Source organism: Nilaparvata lugens, chromosome 5, assembly GCF_014356525.2.
Source record: "Nilaparvata lugens isolate BPH chromosome 5, ASM1435652v1, whole genome shotgun sequence".
NCBI classification, from domain to species: domain Eukaryota; kingdom Metazoa; phylum Arthropoda; class Insecta; order Hemiptera; family Delphacidae; genus Nilaparvata; species Nilaparvata lugens.
This window is the reverse complement of record NC_052508.1, coordinates 28,922,523-28,942,041: the sequence shown is the minus strand read 5'-3', so window position 1 is coordinate 28,942,041 and position 19,519 is coordinate 28,922,523. Positions and strand designations below refer to the sequence as shown.

The 19,519-nt window shown below is 33.9% G+C and overlaps 1 protein-coding gene across 1 annotated transcript; it reads left to right on the top strand.

Annotated features, from left to right (window-relative positions):
- The first annotated feature begins 9,755 nt into the window (after nucleotides 1-9,755).
- LOC111047346 (acidic leucine-rich nuclear phosphoprotein 32 family member B) lies at nucleotides 9,756-18,829 on the top strand. The gene is made up of 3 exons (XM_022333082.2): nucleotides 9,756-10,488; nucleotides 15,442-15,583; nucleotides 17,225-18,829. Exons 1-3 carry the CDS (start codon nucleotides 10,375-10,377, stop codon nucleotides 17,272-17,274), a joined length of 306 nt encoding a protein of 101 aa, XP_022188774.1. The 5' UTR covers nucleotides 9,756-10,374; the 3' UTR covers nucleotides 17,275-18,829.
- Nucleotides 18,830-19,519: the final 690 nt, after the last annotated feature.

The following is a 19,519-nucleotide window of genomic DNA, read 5'->3' as shown; positions in this document are numbered from 1 at the left end:
ACTCTCACGAGGCCGCCAAAAATGTTTAAAAACAAAAATTTGAAGAAAGATGTGCAATCATCCGCCATTATTATCTCGGTAACAAAGTATTTTAGGACTGACATTTAATGGAACATTTTAATATCAGAATACCACTCACGAAACTTGTTGGTCTATTTAACACTCTGAATAGTATGAACATCAAGATTTTCAGATCAAGATTACTGTAATGCTGGAGTACTATCATTTATAACTCAGCCACTTTTATCCCTTAACAACTGTACTTGGTACTGTTTTGAAAGAGTATATTCTGTATTTTCGAATAGATATTTAGCATCAATTTTCTTAAAATCATAATATTTCTGTAATTGGTAACTGGTTGACAAGAATTCATGGAGGAAGATGAAATCTGTAAATAGAATGTCGCTCCTTTATACGAATGCGATTCTGTATCATGATATTATATTGTTACAGTTGTGTTCTGTGTGATGTTGTGGTACTTTTCCATATTGACCACACAAATTGAAATTGTCAACCACTTTTAGGTGGTTTTTATAAATAAACTTTTATAAAAGTGGTTGCCAATTTCAATTCGTGGTTTCATAATATATTGTGTTTAGTACTTTTAATCAGAACACACGTTCGCCTTGAATCAAACTATAGGCTCGCTTAGCAACATATCATTGAAAATTAAATAAACTATAATAGTCGCTTTTGTGACAAATTCACATAAATTAACATAGTCAATCCTAAGAAGAGCCTCTTAGATGAAAATAGAGTTCTACGTGAAAAAATCAATCTAGCTACGTGGATGAGGACAAAAATAATCTAAGAAATTCACACAGTGAACTATTTATATGTAGGCCTATTGAAATTTCTTTAATGATTTCCATAAAAAAAAAAACGGAAAATTTATAGAAACTTTCAAACTTGAAGAAAGTCCGTCGATCTGTTGTATGGTCATAGATTCAGGGTGATTCACGTAGTAGGTAAGATAAAGTATAATCCCTGTCTCGTGAATTTTAAGAGCAGATTCGTATGTAATATAAGAGGACTCCAGCAGCTGTCTAGGGGTTTGCGCAACATCCAAAAAATTATGAATATTTCAAAAGAACTCACTTCTTACTGATAATTTGTTTTTATAATATATGCTAGCTGCTAACCCGTGCTTTTGCACGTTGAAAAAATTTGTGTTGTAAAATGCTATCTTCTTATGTTCAGGAAACATTGAAAAATAGAATAATCATTTCTTATTTTATCAAAATGACCTGGATAATCTTCATCAGGATTGAAAATTTTCAGAAAAAAGAGAGTTTGATTGGTCCCAAACCCGCAACCTTACATTCATTTGTCGCGCGTGCTACAATTGAGGTACGGAATAACTTGGTGAAAGCTCTGTTGAGTTGGCCTCATGTAAACTATAAACCACAAATTGAATTAATATTAATTGGTTCATTATTATCAAACGAAAATCCCAATTAAATGTAAATCACCCCGAAGACTTCTGCTACTGCAAATATTGACAACAGGGTAAACAGCTAGATGGAAATTCGCAGGTGTACAGAGTAGATGCGAATGGTTGACGAGGCCAAATTTCATTAAAAAATTCAGGGCAACACATCCCAAAGTAAGTCTATTTTAAAATAGAATCATGATCAACTGCAAAAATTCTTTTCAACTTACATCCCTCTTACAAATTGACAAAGGCGACTTTTTATTGGAATTGGCATTAATTAATTTTATTCACCAGCAGAGACGTTCAGCCAATTTCAAGTATTGGTGTCTCTTCAAACTTCACAAGAAATTTTAACCGAAATAGTGGACTTTGCAAAGGAATAAGTTTAATAGATTGCTGCTACGTTTTTCACTAAGCTAAAACAGTTAAATCAGAATGCTGAGCCTCTTAGTTTTTGTTTCAACTCATTTACAGAGGTATTGAGAAAATATTACAATACTGATGTACCTAACCGCTTTCTTTGGCTGATATCTAGTAGCTTAATTAGCGTATTACATGCAGCAATAAGGTAATTACATTTAAGTCACCAGGTATGGGGAGAACGCTGTTTCACTGTTCCACTCTTGGTGTCTGAGCGAGTCTCGGGGCATTATAGTTCTCATGGGGCGTATTAAATTGAGACACTATTCGATACACCAAAATGTGGTGTCCTCATTCACAGAGTGTCTGAAAATTCATCCACCATAGGTAAGCTATTTTACTCTCATTTCGTCAACAATTTTAATATTTTACTTGTAATTGAACGACAAAGTCATATATATCTATCTTATCACATTCAATATTTGAGATGCGCAGTGCATCCTTGAATGGTATTTTTATATAATCTTTCTTGCAAATACTTTGTATTTTAATTAACCCCAAAGAGCACTACTTTTTTCAGATTTGAATAAGGTGAAAGTGTAGCCTTTAAGGTATGTGATGCTACTGACTCTCTCTAATAAGCGCAATGAGACCTATATCAATGCCCGCGACAAGCTCGGACCCCGAGAGCATCATTCTTCTCATTATTGGTGTCGCATATAATATAGTGGTGTGAGTTCTAGTCATAAAGGAGCATGGATATAATATTATGACATAGTGATGTACATTTCGATTAACAAGTCATTGATAATCACTCCCTGAAAGCCACTCACAAATATGAAGCTTCACTCCTGATCAGGTATAAAAAATATTGCATTGGAAATTTTCTTTCTCTTATAGAAAATGACTGATGACTCATCTCAAGAAACTTTTATTGTATTTTATACTAATTCAGCAATAACTTATATTGTTATTCGAAATTTGTCTCTACGTGAACGTTATTTAGCGTATATTTTCCACTGTATTACATTTCTATATCTTAGTCGTGACCCTATTTTTTCTGACGTTAGTTGTGACCATGGGTCCTGGAGACCCACTTCTTCCATATTGAATATTTCAAGATATAATGTTATTCTATGATTCTAATTATGTCCAAGGGTTAATAATGAACGCAACGAGCACTTATGTAAATAAAAAATTTTATGTTTATTACAATTTAAAAAATGAAACCTTGCATTTTTAGGGTAGTGAAAAGTAACATTCAGTTATTATTTTATATAAAGTAAAAAATAAAGTGATGAATACTATTATAGATAATAAAACCTACATGAAACAATACTAAAAACATGAAAAATATAAAAAGTCATATATAGTTCACTTTCAGGGGAGGTTTAGTGTCCCTGGGATCACATCAAGTTCATTGGTTTCACTATCATCCTACTCAGGGTCTATATTCTTATCTTGCACTATATCAATTTATCTTCAGCATCACTGCATGAAATCGATATCTAGAAGTCTTATTTGTACATTCTTCGAAGTCTCTGTTCAAGACTCACATTGACTGCTTGAATCACTATAGCTTAGAAATGTAAAATTGAAAGAAATGAAAAAGTAACGTTAGTCGTGATCCTTGGGTCCTGTGGACCCAAAAGGGTCATTTCACGAAAACAACAAGTCAGCTCTAACACTCTTCCAAGGTTAAGTGTCTATACTGACAAATTTACAATGGTCACAATAGCAGAATTATTACTAAAACAAAAATTGCCTGGATTTCTGGGACCCAGGGTCACAACTAGAAGGATATAATATTATAAAGTTATAGATAGAAATTGCATTTATTAAAGTGCTAATTAATGAATAGTTATTATATATAACGAGAATCCTAATAATTATTTGCAGTAGCAGAAGTCTTAAGGTGATTTACATCATTTAATTGGGATTTTCGTTAAATAATTATCTATACTTATAAAATTCTTATCTCACTGATCACGATTTCTGGAAAACTACTGGATGGATTGCAACAAAACTTGGAATATAGCTTCCTTAAAAGTCCTAGGTGCTCACTAAGAAATCTTTTGGCGATATTTCAACTCTAAGGGTGGTTTTCAAGGGTTCAAAGTTCGTCTTTTAGCATGTATATTTTTCTTCTCCCAATCTCTTAATTATAATAGAAATGTCCATATCATATGTTATTATAGATCTATAATCTAGAGAGAGTACCTCCTCGAAACAGTTGTCAACTGGCAACTAAATTAATGGTTTTGACAGGTTGGCAATAAGTTGAGATGACTTCATTAGGTTGGCACCAAGTTGAAGAACTAATCAAAATGCATTTATCGAGAACAAATTGATTGGGCACTGCTGCTTCAATCGGAGCTATTCCTGGGAGTATAGATAGTTTTTATTTTTCATAAAACAAACTTTTATGACGGGAGTTGCTTCTATCAATTGATCCTATTCTATCGAGACTAATTTCATTTTGTTTGTATATCCGATCGCGATTACTGCTTAAACAATTTCAATGAAATTTTAATGATTCAGTATGATATATGAAGGGTATTTTTAAAACTTCAGAAGTGTCCGTTGTGGAATCTGTTTGCAAAGAATGAAGAAATTCGGCCAAAATTTAACTTGGGCGAAAGAAAGGGGTTATTTATTAAAACGGCCAAATAGCTGTTGTTCCTTTTCCTAATGTATAAATTAATATCTTCCATAGAATTAAGGCGCTTTTCCCATGCATCAATATTATTCTCAGATATTGATTGTTTTACCAAAGAAAATAGAAGGTGGCTTTCGTTATAAATATTGGGGAATATGCATAACAGTTTGTTGAGTGGCAGTATTTCTTATTAATAGCATCAATGCTCCCCATTCAAACAATGCTGACACATTGATGTGAATCTTACTATAATTTGGTTACTTCAGATCAGATGAAGATAATAATGTTGATGACTGCTACTGTTTCAATTTCAATCATGTTTGACATTTTTGCTTTTGATGCCAGCTGTTATTATTATGTGAAATAAGCTCTCATTGAATGAAATCATAATCATTGAAGCCAATTATACTTAGTAAGCAATTTCTGTTTGAATATGTGTATTTGTGGATATTTATGTATGTCGGACGGATCTCGAAAACGGCTCTAAAGATTTTGATTAAATCAGGAATATAGTGGGTTTGCGAATAAAAAATCATTATTTTGGAACAGGTCTCAACTCTGGGAAAATTTGCTGAAGTTCCTTGAGAAAGGATTATTGGTCCCTCAAGTAGCAGCTGATCAGAAAAAAGTTTTCCATAGTCTGTTGAAAACGTAAGAGAGTGTGAGCAAATGAGAAAGATTATAATAGCTGTAGTTTATTAAAGTATTATATAGTATTATTTATTATAGTAGATACCAAATTTGGCGACCTCATTTTAAAGTATTCTGGAACATCTGGTAAAATAGGTTCAGAAAGTGACAGGATGATAGCAGAAGAAATTCATAATCGACCTCTCCAAACATATGGTAGTTGAATTTAATGTTCATTGTGAGGTGATAGAAATGTGACTAATTTCTTCAGCTTTTGTTGTATTGGTTCCTCTGTTGCTCTATGTTTGTACGCAGCCATGGCCTTGAGAGAGCCAGTTGCACTGTTTATTCCTATTCTGGACTAAATACCAAGAGAAACAATGAGAGATGCTATCTATTAAAAAAAGCCCTGCTCTGATCAATTCTCATGAAATTTAATCCTGATTGAAATTGAACATTGTTTTGTGCTACTGGGCCTGATATTTTCATGTTTCAAAATCAGCTGAAAACTAAATATAAAAAACATAATATTCCATCAGCTGCTCCCATTTCCCTTCATGATGTCATTACATGATACAAGACAAACCTATTGATATTGATAGATCACAAGTAAATTCTAAAGTTGTCAATTTGGATAGAAATAAAAATAAGTTAAATGTTAGTTTACATCCCAATTTTTAACCCTTAGCTTTTGGTTTCAAGCTAAGATCAGAAAGAAATCATATAATGGTAGTCAATAATCAAAGTGAATAAACTCTATTCAGATTTATGCAAATTCACATTAAAATGATCCCACTTCAATATTTATGATAGTAAAGTTTAGGACATGAGAAATCAGCCACAATAAATGTTATACTAACTATTATGAATGGAGTTTTATGTATGAATGGACTTCCATGGAAGAAAGAATCAGTGGATTGGCAGCTTTTACACTTTTGGATAAGTGAAATAAAAAGTAAGCGACAGGCTATGTCAAAAAATCCAGAATAAGCAAAGTATCCATAGATACCAGAGTCATCAAATTCCGAATCAACTTAATTTGGAATTTAATCTTCAATTGCATCAAGCAAAAACAAAAATAACATGATCACTGCTAATTTGATAACTGTCAACGGGAAATATCAATTGCCAATGAATAAAGTCGAGGTTGACTCTCGAACCCCGCCCAATATTCTACAAAATTCGCTGTAATTGGACTACTATTCTACAGAGCACTTCCAACACATCAATGATTGGACTCAATAGTTTTCATGCCAAGTTTTGGCCTAATCTCAAAAACGATTATAACAATTTTGGTAGAATTTAGATTATAAATGGTTCACAAAAATAATCTTATCTTTCAATTCCCGTAGCGAAGCACGGGTGCCCTGCTAGTAGTTTATAATCAAAGTTAGTAGACAGACTGTCTGTTTATAATAGCCTATATTAGATATAAATGTTGAACTAGCAGGAACCCGTGCTTCGCAAGGATCTATTTTCAAAATTGATAATCTGAAAACTTGACGTAATGAAATTTTGAAGAATTGAAAATAGACCTATAACCATCCTTGGTTAATTAAGAATCTAGCCTATATGCAAAATTTCAAGTTGATTAGTCCAGTAGTTCAGACGTGATAATGCGTCAAACATAATTTTCCTATCCCGTACGTGTATAAGCCAACTCTTTATTTTATTATAGATATGGTTAACGACTGCAAGAGATAGGAGTGTGGTACAGAATAGTTGTGAAACTATGATAGCCCCAGGAGTTTCTCGAACACAATAGTAGGTACTACATGAACTTTTTGAAAGTGGTTTAAAAAAAATGTTAAAACAACAGAACTGAAAGTTGTCAACCTTATCATTCTACCTCCATTTAGAGAGTTCGATTCTTGTTGGCAAGAAACATGTTATTCAACGCAGAAATCATTGTTAATTTACTAAACGATAGGATAAGTTGAATAGTTTTCCTTTCAGGGGGAGTTTTGACAACCCACAAAACTCATTTTTCATTTGAGGAAATATCGAAAAGGTGCATAGGATCTTATTTTTTGTTCAGCTTGCCAAAATACCCCTCATTTCAATATTGAAATTTTAGACAGACTCTACAGTGAGTCAATAATTCTATCATGGCTCGAATAATTTTGAAATTGTAATAAAATAAAAATGGTAGAGAATAATTAATTCATGTGAATGTCAACACCTTTATTTAAAGACATATTAACTGCATGCGTTTTTGTATTGCCGATACAGCATTGATAAAACTGTAGACGTTTATTTAGCAGTCTCAAAAAACTGTTCTAGCTAAAAAATTAATAATCCATACATTGGGCCTATACATTGCATCAGGAAAATGAAGTTCAAAACTATGGTTTTCCTAAACATATATATGTTGTTGACATAATTTCTGTGATGCAGCTGTTTCACATTCGCCATATTATTTATTATACAGAGTTTGTGAAAAAAATATTGATTATCAAAACAATACTTCTATTAAATTAATAATAATATCAAACATATTTATCAATTATCAGAACAATATTATTGAGGTTGAGTGGAATCAGGTAGAAAGCAATAACAGAACAGATGTTCTTTTTTGAATTTCTATCATATTATTTTGTTATTTCCAATGATTACAACATATGTTAGAATATCACATGTCAATAAATGAATTATTTCATTTCCATATGGCACTCACCTTACCATGTTCATAACCTTACTTAATAGGATCCTTTTTCATCCTTTGAAACCCTTAGAGGCAATATATCTCAAAATCCGTTCTTAGTGCGCGTCTAGCATGTTTGAAGAATATCTGTGCAAAGTTTCAAGTCTGTAGGACAGTTAGTTTGAGCTGTAGTGTGATTTTACATCAAAATTTTCGAAAAATGCCCTCTCCTGGACCTCCCTGTGCTCCTGATCGAAATTTTTCCGCATAGATCTAATTTTATTTCGTAGCTGAACAAAAAAGTTCCTCATGACTTTGCTGTGCAATGAGCAGTTAAAAAGTACAAAATTTTGGGGGGGGGCCTAGCTCCCTCAGGGGGGCAAATTTCTGAAAATCCTTTCTTAGTGGATGTTTTCAGGCTACCATAAACAATCGTGCAAAATTTCAAGTTTTTAGGCTCAGTAGTTTGGGCTGTGGTGTGATTTCAGTCTGTCGGGGCTTAGCCTTTTATAAGTATATAATAATAAATAAAATAAATAAAATAAAAGAGAAGAGAAGAGAAGAGAAGAGAAGAGATTATTCAGTAGTGTCCTCTCATCAGTTACACTGCTGCAAAGGCGACTGTTTCAAGCCAGCTCTGATGGTTTTGAAATCAAACATTTATTTCAAAATAATAACTTTTTATTGAAATCGTCCCAAAACTAAGTTTGCAATCCATCATTGCCCAAGTACGCTTACATCATCCTCAGCAAAAAAATATGATCAGCCTATAAAATAATACCTTATCCTTACTATTCACACTACCGGTAGCATACTAACTTATAATTTTATTATTAGCATATACCAATAACGCATGACAGTTTTATTAGAGGGTAGGTATAGGCCCTACACCTATGCAGGACATTGCTTCAGTAGACAAAGATAATAGTAATTATTATTATTACCTATATAATTAGCCTATAGTGAGGTCCACGTAATAATGTCATAGAATAAAAGTAGGAGAACAGCGTTGCCACGCTTTCTATAAAAGATAGCTGATACCGGTACATCTGATGTGATATTATTGACTAGCCTACTCATTTTTAATAAAAATAATTCCGTACCGTACCTAATTAATTATATTTCATTATTTGTCAAGAAAATATATTTTCCAATTATTTAATAATAAATTCAATACTTGAGATTGAATATTTTGTAAATTAATTGTATCTATACAAAGTTAAAAAACGATCTGGCCACGTCACGGAGCTAGAAAACGAATAGCGCTATCGGCTTGTAGAATTACCGTATATAGACATAGACAAGGATATCAACACCAATAATTAATCAAATACTGACATTACCTATATGAAGTGGACCTCACACTAAGCCACGTGTAGAACAATATTTAAATCAATGTACATAGAATACATTCTAGATACATTGATTTATGCATGGAGTATATTTATTCATGGAATGTATTCTTTAAAATAGGTTCATTGATTTTTAATTTAGGCTATATTATCATTGCTCATAAATGTGGAGCTCATCTATATTATCTGTAGTGGGTCTATCCTATTTATAAAAAAACTGCTTATTTGACAAAATTATAGCATGGGACTTGAATTAATTCAATCATATTCAAGCAAATTTCGAGTGCAAATAGCCTATTGAAGATTTTGTGAAAGGAGCAACACTATTTTAAACTTACCGGTACACGGTACCGGTACCTATATATAGGTATAAAAAACATATAAACAAGAAATTATTCTTGTAAATTCATTATCATATATGGGTTACAGTATTTTTGAGGTAGGATACTGATCTTTTTCTCCAAACAAAAAAGATGAGGAATTCTTTTATGGGTATTTTTTCTATTTAAAAATTATTATGAACAATCCACGCGGTATAGAGCTGCGTTTACACCAAAGTTATTAAAAAAATGTTAATGACTTAATCCTTATAGATTCTATTAGATTGAACATTACTTATACACATGATGAACATATGTGTTTGTCAAGTTCCGTTCAATCTAATAGAATCTATAAGGATTAAGTTATTAACATTTTGTTAGTGTTGGCTTGTCTATCGTTTTGATGAACTTGGAATTGACTTAAAATACATGACTTGTAAACTCAGGCAGTTTATCAACAATACTATCTCAATTGCAGCTCGAGGAATAAAAAAAAGAATATTTTAGTGTTGATAAAAACTCAGAACATTACATGATCAAATCTTATAGATTCTCAAATTGCTGAACTGATAAATTATTGTTTACAGTTTTGAATTTGGTGCACAATTCGAAAAGTTTCTGGAGACGCCGATAGAGTGCATACATTCCCCTATGCTTGTTTGTAAGGTAGTCTTGAACCCAAAACCCATTACATACAAAACACTCTCAAACCCCTCGAATTTCAGAATTCCTATTTATTTTTGAAGTTTTATTAGATGATTCTAAGGTTTTAAAAGTTCTATTATAATTTTTAAGTTTGCTTTGAAGCAGAAGTTTTGTTAACAAAGACAAATTTTCAATCTTTGAAAACAGTTTCTCCTACCGCCGGCATATCGAGCTTCAAGACCGCGCCATCTTCGTTTTGAACAAAGCCAGGTTGAGTGAGTTGCTGTGCGTTAGTGGAAGTTATAACTTCTCTTTAAACTTTAGTCAAAATGAGTACGAAAGAAAATAACTCAGAAGTCGCCGTAGACAAAGTTACGGAAAACAACGACAAGGCTGGAGGTGATGTAAAAGCAGAAGTTAAAGGAACAAAAAGGCCAGCAGAGGTATGTTGTAAATATTAAGTTTTCTGTTTACTGGTCATGTGCCGCCAAGCTTAGTTAATGTCATTGTTGTTAGTTTTTACTTGCAACCAGTCTTAATTTATAATTTATATCTCAATTGATACACCAATATTATTTTGAGAGTTGAAAATTGATTAAATTCTTTATATTTTTTTGATGTTTCTAATGTTGCCATGTGGTGAAGCCGGCCGGTATGTCGAACTTTCATCACAGGTTTTAGTTATATAATTACTAAGAAACTCTTCTGTTTCAACGAAATTGAAATTGAATGGCGACATTCTCTTAGAATTTGTTAAAAATTTTATATTCCCTTCATCTTATGTTTTAATCAATATCCCGCGTTTTTACTTAGCACTATTGAGTCTATGTATAACTTAGCATTTAAGATGGCGGCGTGTTGTCTTTTAGTAGCTTTCCTTGAAGAAAAAGTCAGTTATGAAGAGTACTTGATTCTTCCCACAATTACAGTGATGTACAAAGCTTATGGAATTTTGTAGAGATGCTCTACAATTTTTTGATTAATTATTGATCAGATTGTTACTGTAGGAAGTTTATGTCCAATTCAGGTCAAGTTTACTGCTACAATGTGATAGATGCATCCATTATCTGACATTTTTGCCGCCAAACTAGCCTGATAGATAATTTTTAGTTTTATGTTGAAGTCGATTTATCAAATAGGTACTTTTCTCATAACTCTTAACCGATCGTATTAAATCTATGTTAGTCATTATTGTTGCTATATCAAGAAGTTCCACACCTTTTTAATCATAAACTTATTGATTTCCATAAATACAAAGCATTCCTTCATTATTATTTCACTCATTTGAAATCAATTTTTATAAAATTTACAGTAGTTTCTCACCAATTTTTTGTCTTTTCTATAATATGCTGAAAATTAGCTTGCTAGTAACAATAATAGCATCTATTGGCGCCAAAAGGACTGTTATTATTAACCTATTCACTCAAACGTGAAATTTTCTCTCTTGGAATATGTTGTTATTGTACAATAGTACAAATAATGACTTACTGGTTATTACACATTATTACTAATTGTAACATAGTTGAAGAAAGTCTACAACATTGTAAATTTACTTAGGCTATTACTTTTATGAAAGATCCAGAATTTTTCTAATTCCATGAGTAGCTAGTTAATTTTATTAATTTGTTCCTCAAATGCAGAATTGTCTTAATTCACAAAGGAAGGAAGCGGTTGATTCTTATTAATTTCCACTGTGACATTTATGTTGACAATGTGAACAAAGCAATATTTTCATAACTGACCTAAGAATATTCAACAGAGCCCAGTAGCCTAATTTACAATTCCACAATGCAGTACTATTGACGTAAATTCCGACTTGAATGATATTGAATTTATAATTTCATGAATTGAAATATAGGAAATTTCTTACATTATTTACATTAGGCTATTTTTCTTATATGTCATTGCATGTTTGATATAGGTAGTGTTTATTGATTATAGTTTTTAAAGAATGAGTTATTCATTAATTTTAAATGTGTTTATTTGATTGGTGTGCTTAATAAAGCTTATTATAAATTGAACTATCATACATCTACTTAAAACACAATTATAAATTCATCTTTCGTCATCTAAGTTTCTTTACTCACGCACAGGTGTGGAGCTCATAATGAGCATCATCCTCACCGGAAAAAAATTAACGTGGACAAAATATAATTTAGATTTGTATAATTTTTTATTGTTGATTTATTTTGGAATGGAGTTAAGGATACATAAGGTCTTGATAAATTTGAGAGTTGAATCTTCATTCTAATTACATGTGAATTTTGATATTTTTTTCCACATTCTATTCTAAATGCAGTAAAAAAAAAGAATTTTTTACTAGATTTATAAATAATTACATGTTTTGTTAATCGTCAACAATGCAATACCTAATTTAAAATTCCTTCATCAAAAGTTTCAATAACTATGTTGTTATAGGTATGAACTTAAATAAAGTCATAGTGTATTTTATATCGCGTGTCTGACAATGCAACAGGTGTCACCGTGTTATAAACCACTTCATGTACTTTGGTCACCTTGTTTACCAGTAGCATGTCTTTTTGAAAAGCCGTTTCTGAATTGAATGAGCCGTTGTTGAATCAGTTATTACTGGAGTATCTACTTCTCTCTTGATAATTCTTATTATTATTTCAATGAAATGTCTCAATTCAAATTCAGCCATTAGTTTTATTCAATGCTTTCTCTCTTACTCTCTTGACTCGCATGTTTTTTGGACGAAACGGTAGTTATTTTGGTGGGAGGGGGAGAAGTTGCGTGTGTATTGAGTTTGAGTCGGCATCGCGTTGTTGTAGTTGCGTTCGCTAGCAACGCGCGAAGGTCAAACGCGGTTTGCACGCTTGCCTCGTGAAGGAAGAAGCGGCAGCAGCAGCGATTTAGTTCACATTTAGCTCGATTTTCAGTCTGATCCTATCGATCGCCAGACGCGCGATTGTCTTGCGACTTGTAGGGCGGGAGATCGTCAGCCATGATGAGTTTGATCGCGACGATGGAAGGGATAACCGAACGGCAGTTGAGCCCTTGGCGCCCTGACAGATAGCGTTGCGAGCGCCATATTTCCAAGATGGCTGCCGGGTGAGCGTCACTCTCTTGCCATCCGCCGGCCGGCCGGTATCGACACGCTGCTCTTGCCTACCCCTCCTCCTCCGTCCCCCGTCTTCTGCTTCTCTCTTTGCTTTCACCACACAGACACCACCCGCTTCTATTCTCTCTCACTTACGCAACGCTAATCATTTTCCCACTCAAAGTGAGGTCGAGACTGACTGAAAAATGCGTCGACTTGTTTCCTAGTGACTGCCGCCACGTTTCTCCCAATATTTGCTGTCGCTCAACATACAGCGACACTAAGCCCCCCCCCCCTCTTCACATTACCAATTATCTATATACTCGACAGTTTGCTTAATAGTCCAGATAGTGATTTGCCCTGTCGCGAATTGGCTACCGTACAAAGAGAAAGACAAATTTTTAAATATGAGGCTCAATAATGTGGGTGTTTTTGTGGGAGGAATGTGCTAGATTGACGCGTCACTGCATAGCATAGCGCGGCGTGGGCATTGATGATGTACAACTAAGACTGAGCCTCTTCGACTTATCCAATTTTAGTTTAATTAAAAAAATATATATATATTCCTTCCAAGTGACGCGCGTATTAGATGATTTAGATTTTATTATGTTTTGTACATAAAAAGCTACTTAGTAAGATAATATTTATTCTGACAAATATGTTCATGTAACTTACAAGATTAAAAGCATAACGACATGATGAAATATTTGGCTTATTCTCTCCAGTTATAAAATGTGCTTATTACAATTTTTTCCGAATGGTTAGAATGCTTGTGTAATGCTTTTTCTAATATCCTTCAACTTTCAACTGCCGTTTTTTAGCAGTATACACAGTAATGTTGCTTTAGAATAATATAAATTATACTGCATGAGGAGATTCATTACCCAGTTCATTGTAATCGATAATTTTTGTGGATACTATGCTTATCGTTATTGTTGGCTGTACGATTCCCGCTCAAGCAGTGCTGCCAATGCCAAAGTTTGGGCTCACATCCCTGTGGTCTGAAAGAGGGTAATGTTTTCTCCCTCGGTAGGGTGGTTGACAACTGCAGACAAGGCATGAATGGTGTGCCGGCTTTTGAAAGCGTGCGCGGAGGGAAACATCGCGCCAAAGAGAGTGAGATGGTGCGAGAGCGTTTGAGCAAGAGAGTAGAGAGTGCCTCTTTCCGGTTCTCCTTTCCAAACAGCCACCGAAACGCTCGTTATTTGGTATCTTGGTGGGGAGGGGGGCGGCCAGATGCCTGTGCGAGGCTAGCATATCCCGGCCAGGTCGTGAACCTGTAGCCTCGCACAGGGCTACTCACTCTTCTCGTTGTGTATAAACGCTCTCTCACTCTATATATATATATCCCTCTCTTTTCTATTTGTTTCTCTTTCGCTCTCCTTCCCCTCTCTGTTTGCCGCGACAACTGGTTGTAATCAACTCGGGCTTTCCAATGTCTCGTACTCCACCATTGTTGGCACTTGGCATTGCGATACTATACTACTCACGAAGCTCAATAATAATTATAATTATTCATGTTGGAAATAAATTATCAACTGAGCTCATCATTACCTATAACTTGGAAACAGCCATGATAAACATTGTTGAATTTTATGTCATCACTCTTCCCTTGATCGTTATCTTCTATCCAGAGAAAAAAAATAGAAAATAAATGTTATTAATTAACATTGTATAACTTCACTGCTCTAGCATATATGGTCTTACCGTTCAGCGCATGTTTTCAACAATAGTTTATATAATTATCCAATTCTAAAGAACTTCTGTGCTGAACACGTGATATTGTATCGTGGCAGTATGCATATCAACTATTCAAGTATTTTATTTCCAGTTTGAGTGGAACGCATAACATTTACACTCTAAGTTCTTGTATGGTATGAGTTAGACTGTATTTTATGAAAAAATAGAAAAGTGAAATGAATAACACTTCGTGCTAGTTGCACAAAGGCCGGTTGAATTTTAATCGTGATTAATTTCACGAGAACCTTCAGAGAAGCATCCTTTTCGAAATAGTTATCTCTGATAGGTTCTCGTGAAATTAATCATGATGAAAACCGGATTTTGGGCAACCGGGCCTTAATTTTTTTTTAATTTGAGAAAATGACAGTTTTGGGCTAGGTCTGATGACCCTTAATAATTCACATAATTTGTGTATACTGTCAATGTAAAAATGAATAAATATTCTTGTGTGGTTTTGATATTAATATGTTGTGAATATTTGATTTTAATTTAATATTGTATAGTCACGGTAGGCTGCACACTGTTTGTTTTCTATCTCTCAATATCACGTAAATGTATATTTTGATTCACATTTTCGCTTGTTTGTAATTCACAGGACAAAGTTGACGATGTCAAAAAAGCCAAAAAAGAAGAAAACGGCGAAGAAGAAGAGTTAGACGACGAGGAGGATGTTGAAGGGGAGGAGGAGGACGAGGAGGAGGAATTACCTGAAGGAGAAGAGGACCTAGGCGAAGAAGGTAAATATCCACCCCACTCCACATTTTAAATGATCCATTATCAAAATAATGAAGAACAATCAGTCAACCTAAAACTATAAAAATAGATGCTTCAAAATACACCAGTAAGTCACTTCAACTGAATTTTAGTTGAACACTATATACTGAGGCACCAAATAATACTGAATCTGTATACTATTTAGTGAATAAAAATTGCGAATTATACTACAGTCCATGCAAACTTTTATTTTGCATCACGGACTATATCAGTGAGGATAGAATGTAATATCATTTACATTCTATACTCTCTGGGCTATATGGCCAATGTTATTTCAATAGAACAATAGAAGCACACTGTTGCCGTTTTTTGCTGATTCTATAAAAAATGCCTACACTCTCTTCTTCGCTCTTTCTCTTACACAATTATTTCGCAGGTTCTCTGAATTCTATGAAATGTGTTTGTACTCCATAAGACTAATACTGCAAACTAAGGTTTGCACAGTCTATAGTCAGCATGGCCGGCCGGCAACTTTAGTGAGATTCACTTCAACTGTCATCATCGGTTGGATGATAAGCGTTTGCGTTATTCATAAAAAAGGTGACAGTTGAAAGTGAATCTGACAATAACTTGTTTATTACTGGTCGGCCGGTGTTGAGCTGCGCGTCTAGCTGTAGGATCTAATTCCGCTCTGGGACATGCTTATTTGATTATCTCCACATTTCCCGCGCACAAGCAAATGTTTATGCATAAACTAAAATCAGTCATAACTACACATGAATTTTGATTGTTGAGTAAGGTTAGGAAAATCATTCCTACATCAAATGATTGGGTCAACTTTTCCAAAATCATTGCTTTTTTTGTCATACCCAGTTTTGATGTAGATTATATTAGTATACTAATAAAATTACCTGACAAAATCGAATTTCAATAGAGATGGTGAATGTTGTAAGTTGTTTCTATGGTCAATATCCCGATAAAACTGATGTTGCAGAGTTTTTTGGTAGAACGAGTGGTGGATTCGGATTGACTATTGAAATGACTAAGCTATCAATCTGGAGTAAAGTTTTCATAGCTCAAAGTTCTAGCCGGTATAAATGCTTATTGGCTCTATAGATAGTTATCTCGCGTTATCCTCTCCCGTTATTTGTCAATAATGTATGGATTATTTAACTGGAATTTATAAGGGCATTTTTAAATCTGATGAATATGTCGGATTGCATCATCAGTTGAAACTAGCTCTTGTGCCAACTCGATGTACAATCAGGGAGCTAACAACTATTCAATTTATTTGCCAGTAAAATGCAACTATTGTATACAAAGTTTTTGAAATTCGATTTCATAACTTGAAAATCTTGAGAATTTTTTTTATGATTAATGAGATGTGATTGCCTCCATGTGACTACACTCTATTTGATTTAACTGAAAATAGTATTGATAACAGTCGATCTATGGATTGATAATATCCGAACGGATATGATTAGATTCATTTGACAGTAGAATAGATACAATCATTGCACCCACATTTTTGAAATTTATTTGAATAATTAGATGCATTATTGGATTACTTGTTGTTGATAAGTAATAGAGTGTGATCCGTAATGATAATCACCATATTCTGATAATAGTATTAATGGTAACTAATTGGCATTGTTTGTTTGCAGAAGAGGACGAGGATGATGGAGAAGGCGACGAAGACGACGAGGATGCATAATGAGTGCGATGCGATACGTGTGAGTGAGTGAGATGGACTGAGCGACGAGTGAGTGCGTGCGTGTGACCGCCTGCCTTCCCCTCCCGCCCACTGGCCGCAGCAGCAGCGGTGAACGCCTGGTCGCCGCCTCATCACAGCAGTGTATTCTGGACGAAGTGCTACGAACGCGTGCTATGTTTCAGTGTGAATGAATCTACGAGTGTAATGTTCACAATTATTATTAATATATATATATTATTGCTATGATGTTATTGTGGCGAGCAGGCGCTCACCTCTCCACCCTCCAACACCGACTGCCGTACATAAGCAGGGGGAGGCAGACGATTTTTAAATGAAATTAATTTAAAAGTCGAATGGTTCTATGATAATTTTTTAATTTTAAATAATATAATATATAGTGAGCTACGGACTTGGGACTGGTCTTTTTGTTTTCTCGGCGGTGCGGTGTGTTACATTCGCCTCACATGGATATTTGATCGCCGCACCTGGGTCCGCGTCCTCTTCTCTTTACTTATAAGGTCTGTGAAAATAGTTTACAAAAGACTAGACTACTCGTTCAACAACTCTAGACACGATGCAATTTCCATTGAGATCAATTTCATTATTTATTATTAATTATTATTTCCACTTTGTTGATATTATTATAATAAGGTATTGCAATGGCGGCAGATATGCTGCCGGGAATTAACAGCTCTCGACTGGCAATAAGTTAGACAAGATTGGGATCGGCCGCCGCTCCAGTGTCCAATACATGCGACGGTCGATCTTCTCTTTATTTATTCTTTTTCTAAGGAATAATAGTAATTTGATACATAAACTGTTTCTAAAATATAGTTGATGAGTTTCATAGAGTATTAATATATTGTAGATTTGTGTCATTTGTGTGTTCATAGATATTGTTGATAATACATCATAATTTATTTATGATCAGAAATTCTTCCTCCTTTCAGTCGTTGGTAATACACCTTTGTCAAGAAAATTAATACATAGTTGAAATGCCGTCTTAGCTCGGCAGCCCTCCTGTACGCTCATTGCGACTATTTCTACGCAGTTGCAAATTTGTATCGGTAATACCTGGTCTTTTATTTCTCTGAAAAAGTACAAGGCTACTTTGTAAGTTGTAAATCTTTGTAATTTTAATAGATCGACTAAATTTTTTTTATTTTAGTTTGATGTTTGCTTTATTTAACCCGATCCAGCCGTTGGTCTGCTGTTCGGTAGGCTCTGCTGTGAGGCGCAGGCGCTGGTCGTCATTGCGCTCAATAATGATCATTTTGTACTTAATCAATTTTTAATATTGAAAACTACAGGGCAGTAATATTTATAAATTAGTGTAATTAATTCTTGCTGAAAGTCCATTAAGTAAATTCCATTTTTACTGATTTACTTATAACTGACAAAAGATAAATGTTCTCATGAAATTTGTAAATTATGTATTTTAATTAAGGACTGACCTCCAATGCTTATTGAAAAATTATTCTTAAGTATTTACTTTCATACTCTTTTGTATTTTGTTTTCTTGATTTCTATTTAATTAAACGCCCTCCAAAGTAAATTCTCTCAAAGTATATTCTCTCAAATGCCGATCTTCCTTTTTACTTGGGCTGAAGTCATTAATGATGGTCCATGACAATCGTATTTCAATGATTGACATTGATTTTTTTATTTCAAAAAATTAACATTCTGACTGTCATCTTTCATATTGCAATGATTTTCCCATTGACATAGGGAATATTTTTTCAATATGCACTAGACTAACTAACACTAGACTACTTTGTGGATCCAATTCACTGTTCTTACATCATAATCTTCAAAATTGAAATAGAAATAAATCCTTCCAAAATCACAAATTTGTCATAAGTATAATTTCGAAATTTAAATGGAAATCAATCTCACCAAAAACACGAATTTGTCAATAATTCTTCGAACAACTTAGCGTAGTACTTTTCGCAAGACAAGATGGCTCCATTTGAAACATAAAAACTATGATGATCACTATGACCATGTCATCGTGCGGGGTAATTTTAGAATTTACCGAGAATGGATTATGATGAGGATGAATTATTTGTGATTCAAAGTTCACTTAACTATAAAAGCCCAACCAAACAGAGCTTTCTCAAAGTGTTTCCGTAGCTCAATTGCTCTTCGTACGCGCGACTAGTTAATGTAAGGCTGCAGATTTGAGACCAAGAAAACTCATTTTTCATGGAAATGTTGAACTCTGGTGAAGATTATCCCCGTAATT

Excerpts from the sequence above, each read along its gene's own strand:
- LOC111047346 (XM_022333082.2), top strand. The coding sequence starts at position 10,375 with ATGAGTACGAAAGAAAATAACTCAGAAGTCGCCGTAGACAAAGTTACG. Across the intron at positions 10,489-15,441 it reads GAACAAAAAGGCCAGCAGAG|GACAAAGTTGACGATGTCAA; the intron begins GTATGTTGTAAA and ends TGTAATTCACAG. Across the intron at positions 15,584-17,224 it reads AGAGGACCTAGGCGAAGAAG|AAGAGGACGAGGATGATGGA; the intron begins GTAAATATCCAC and ends GTTTGTTTGCAG.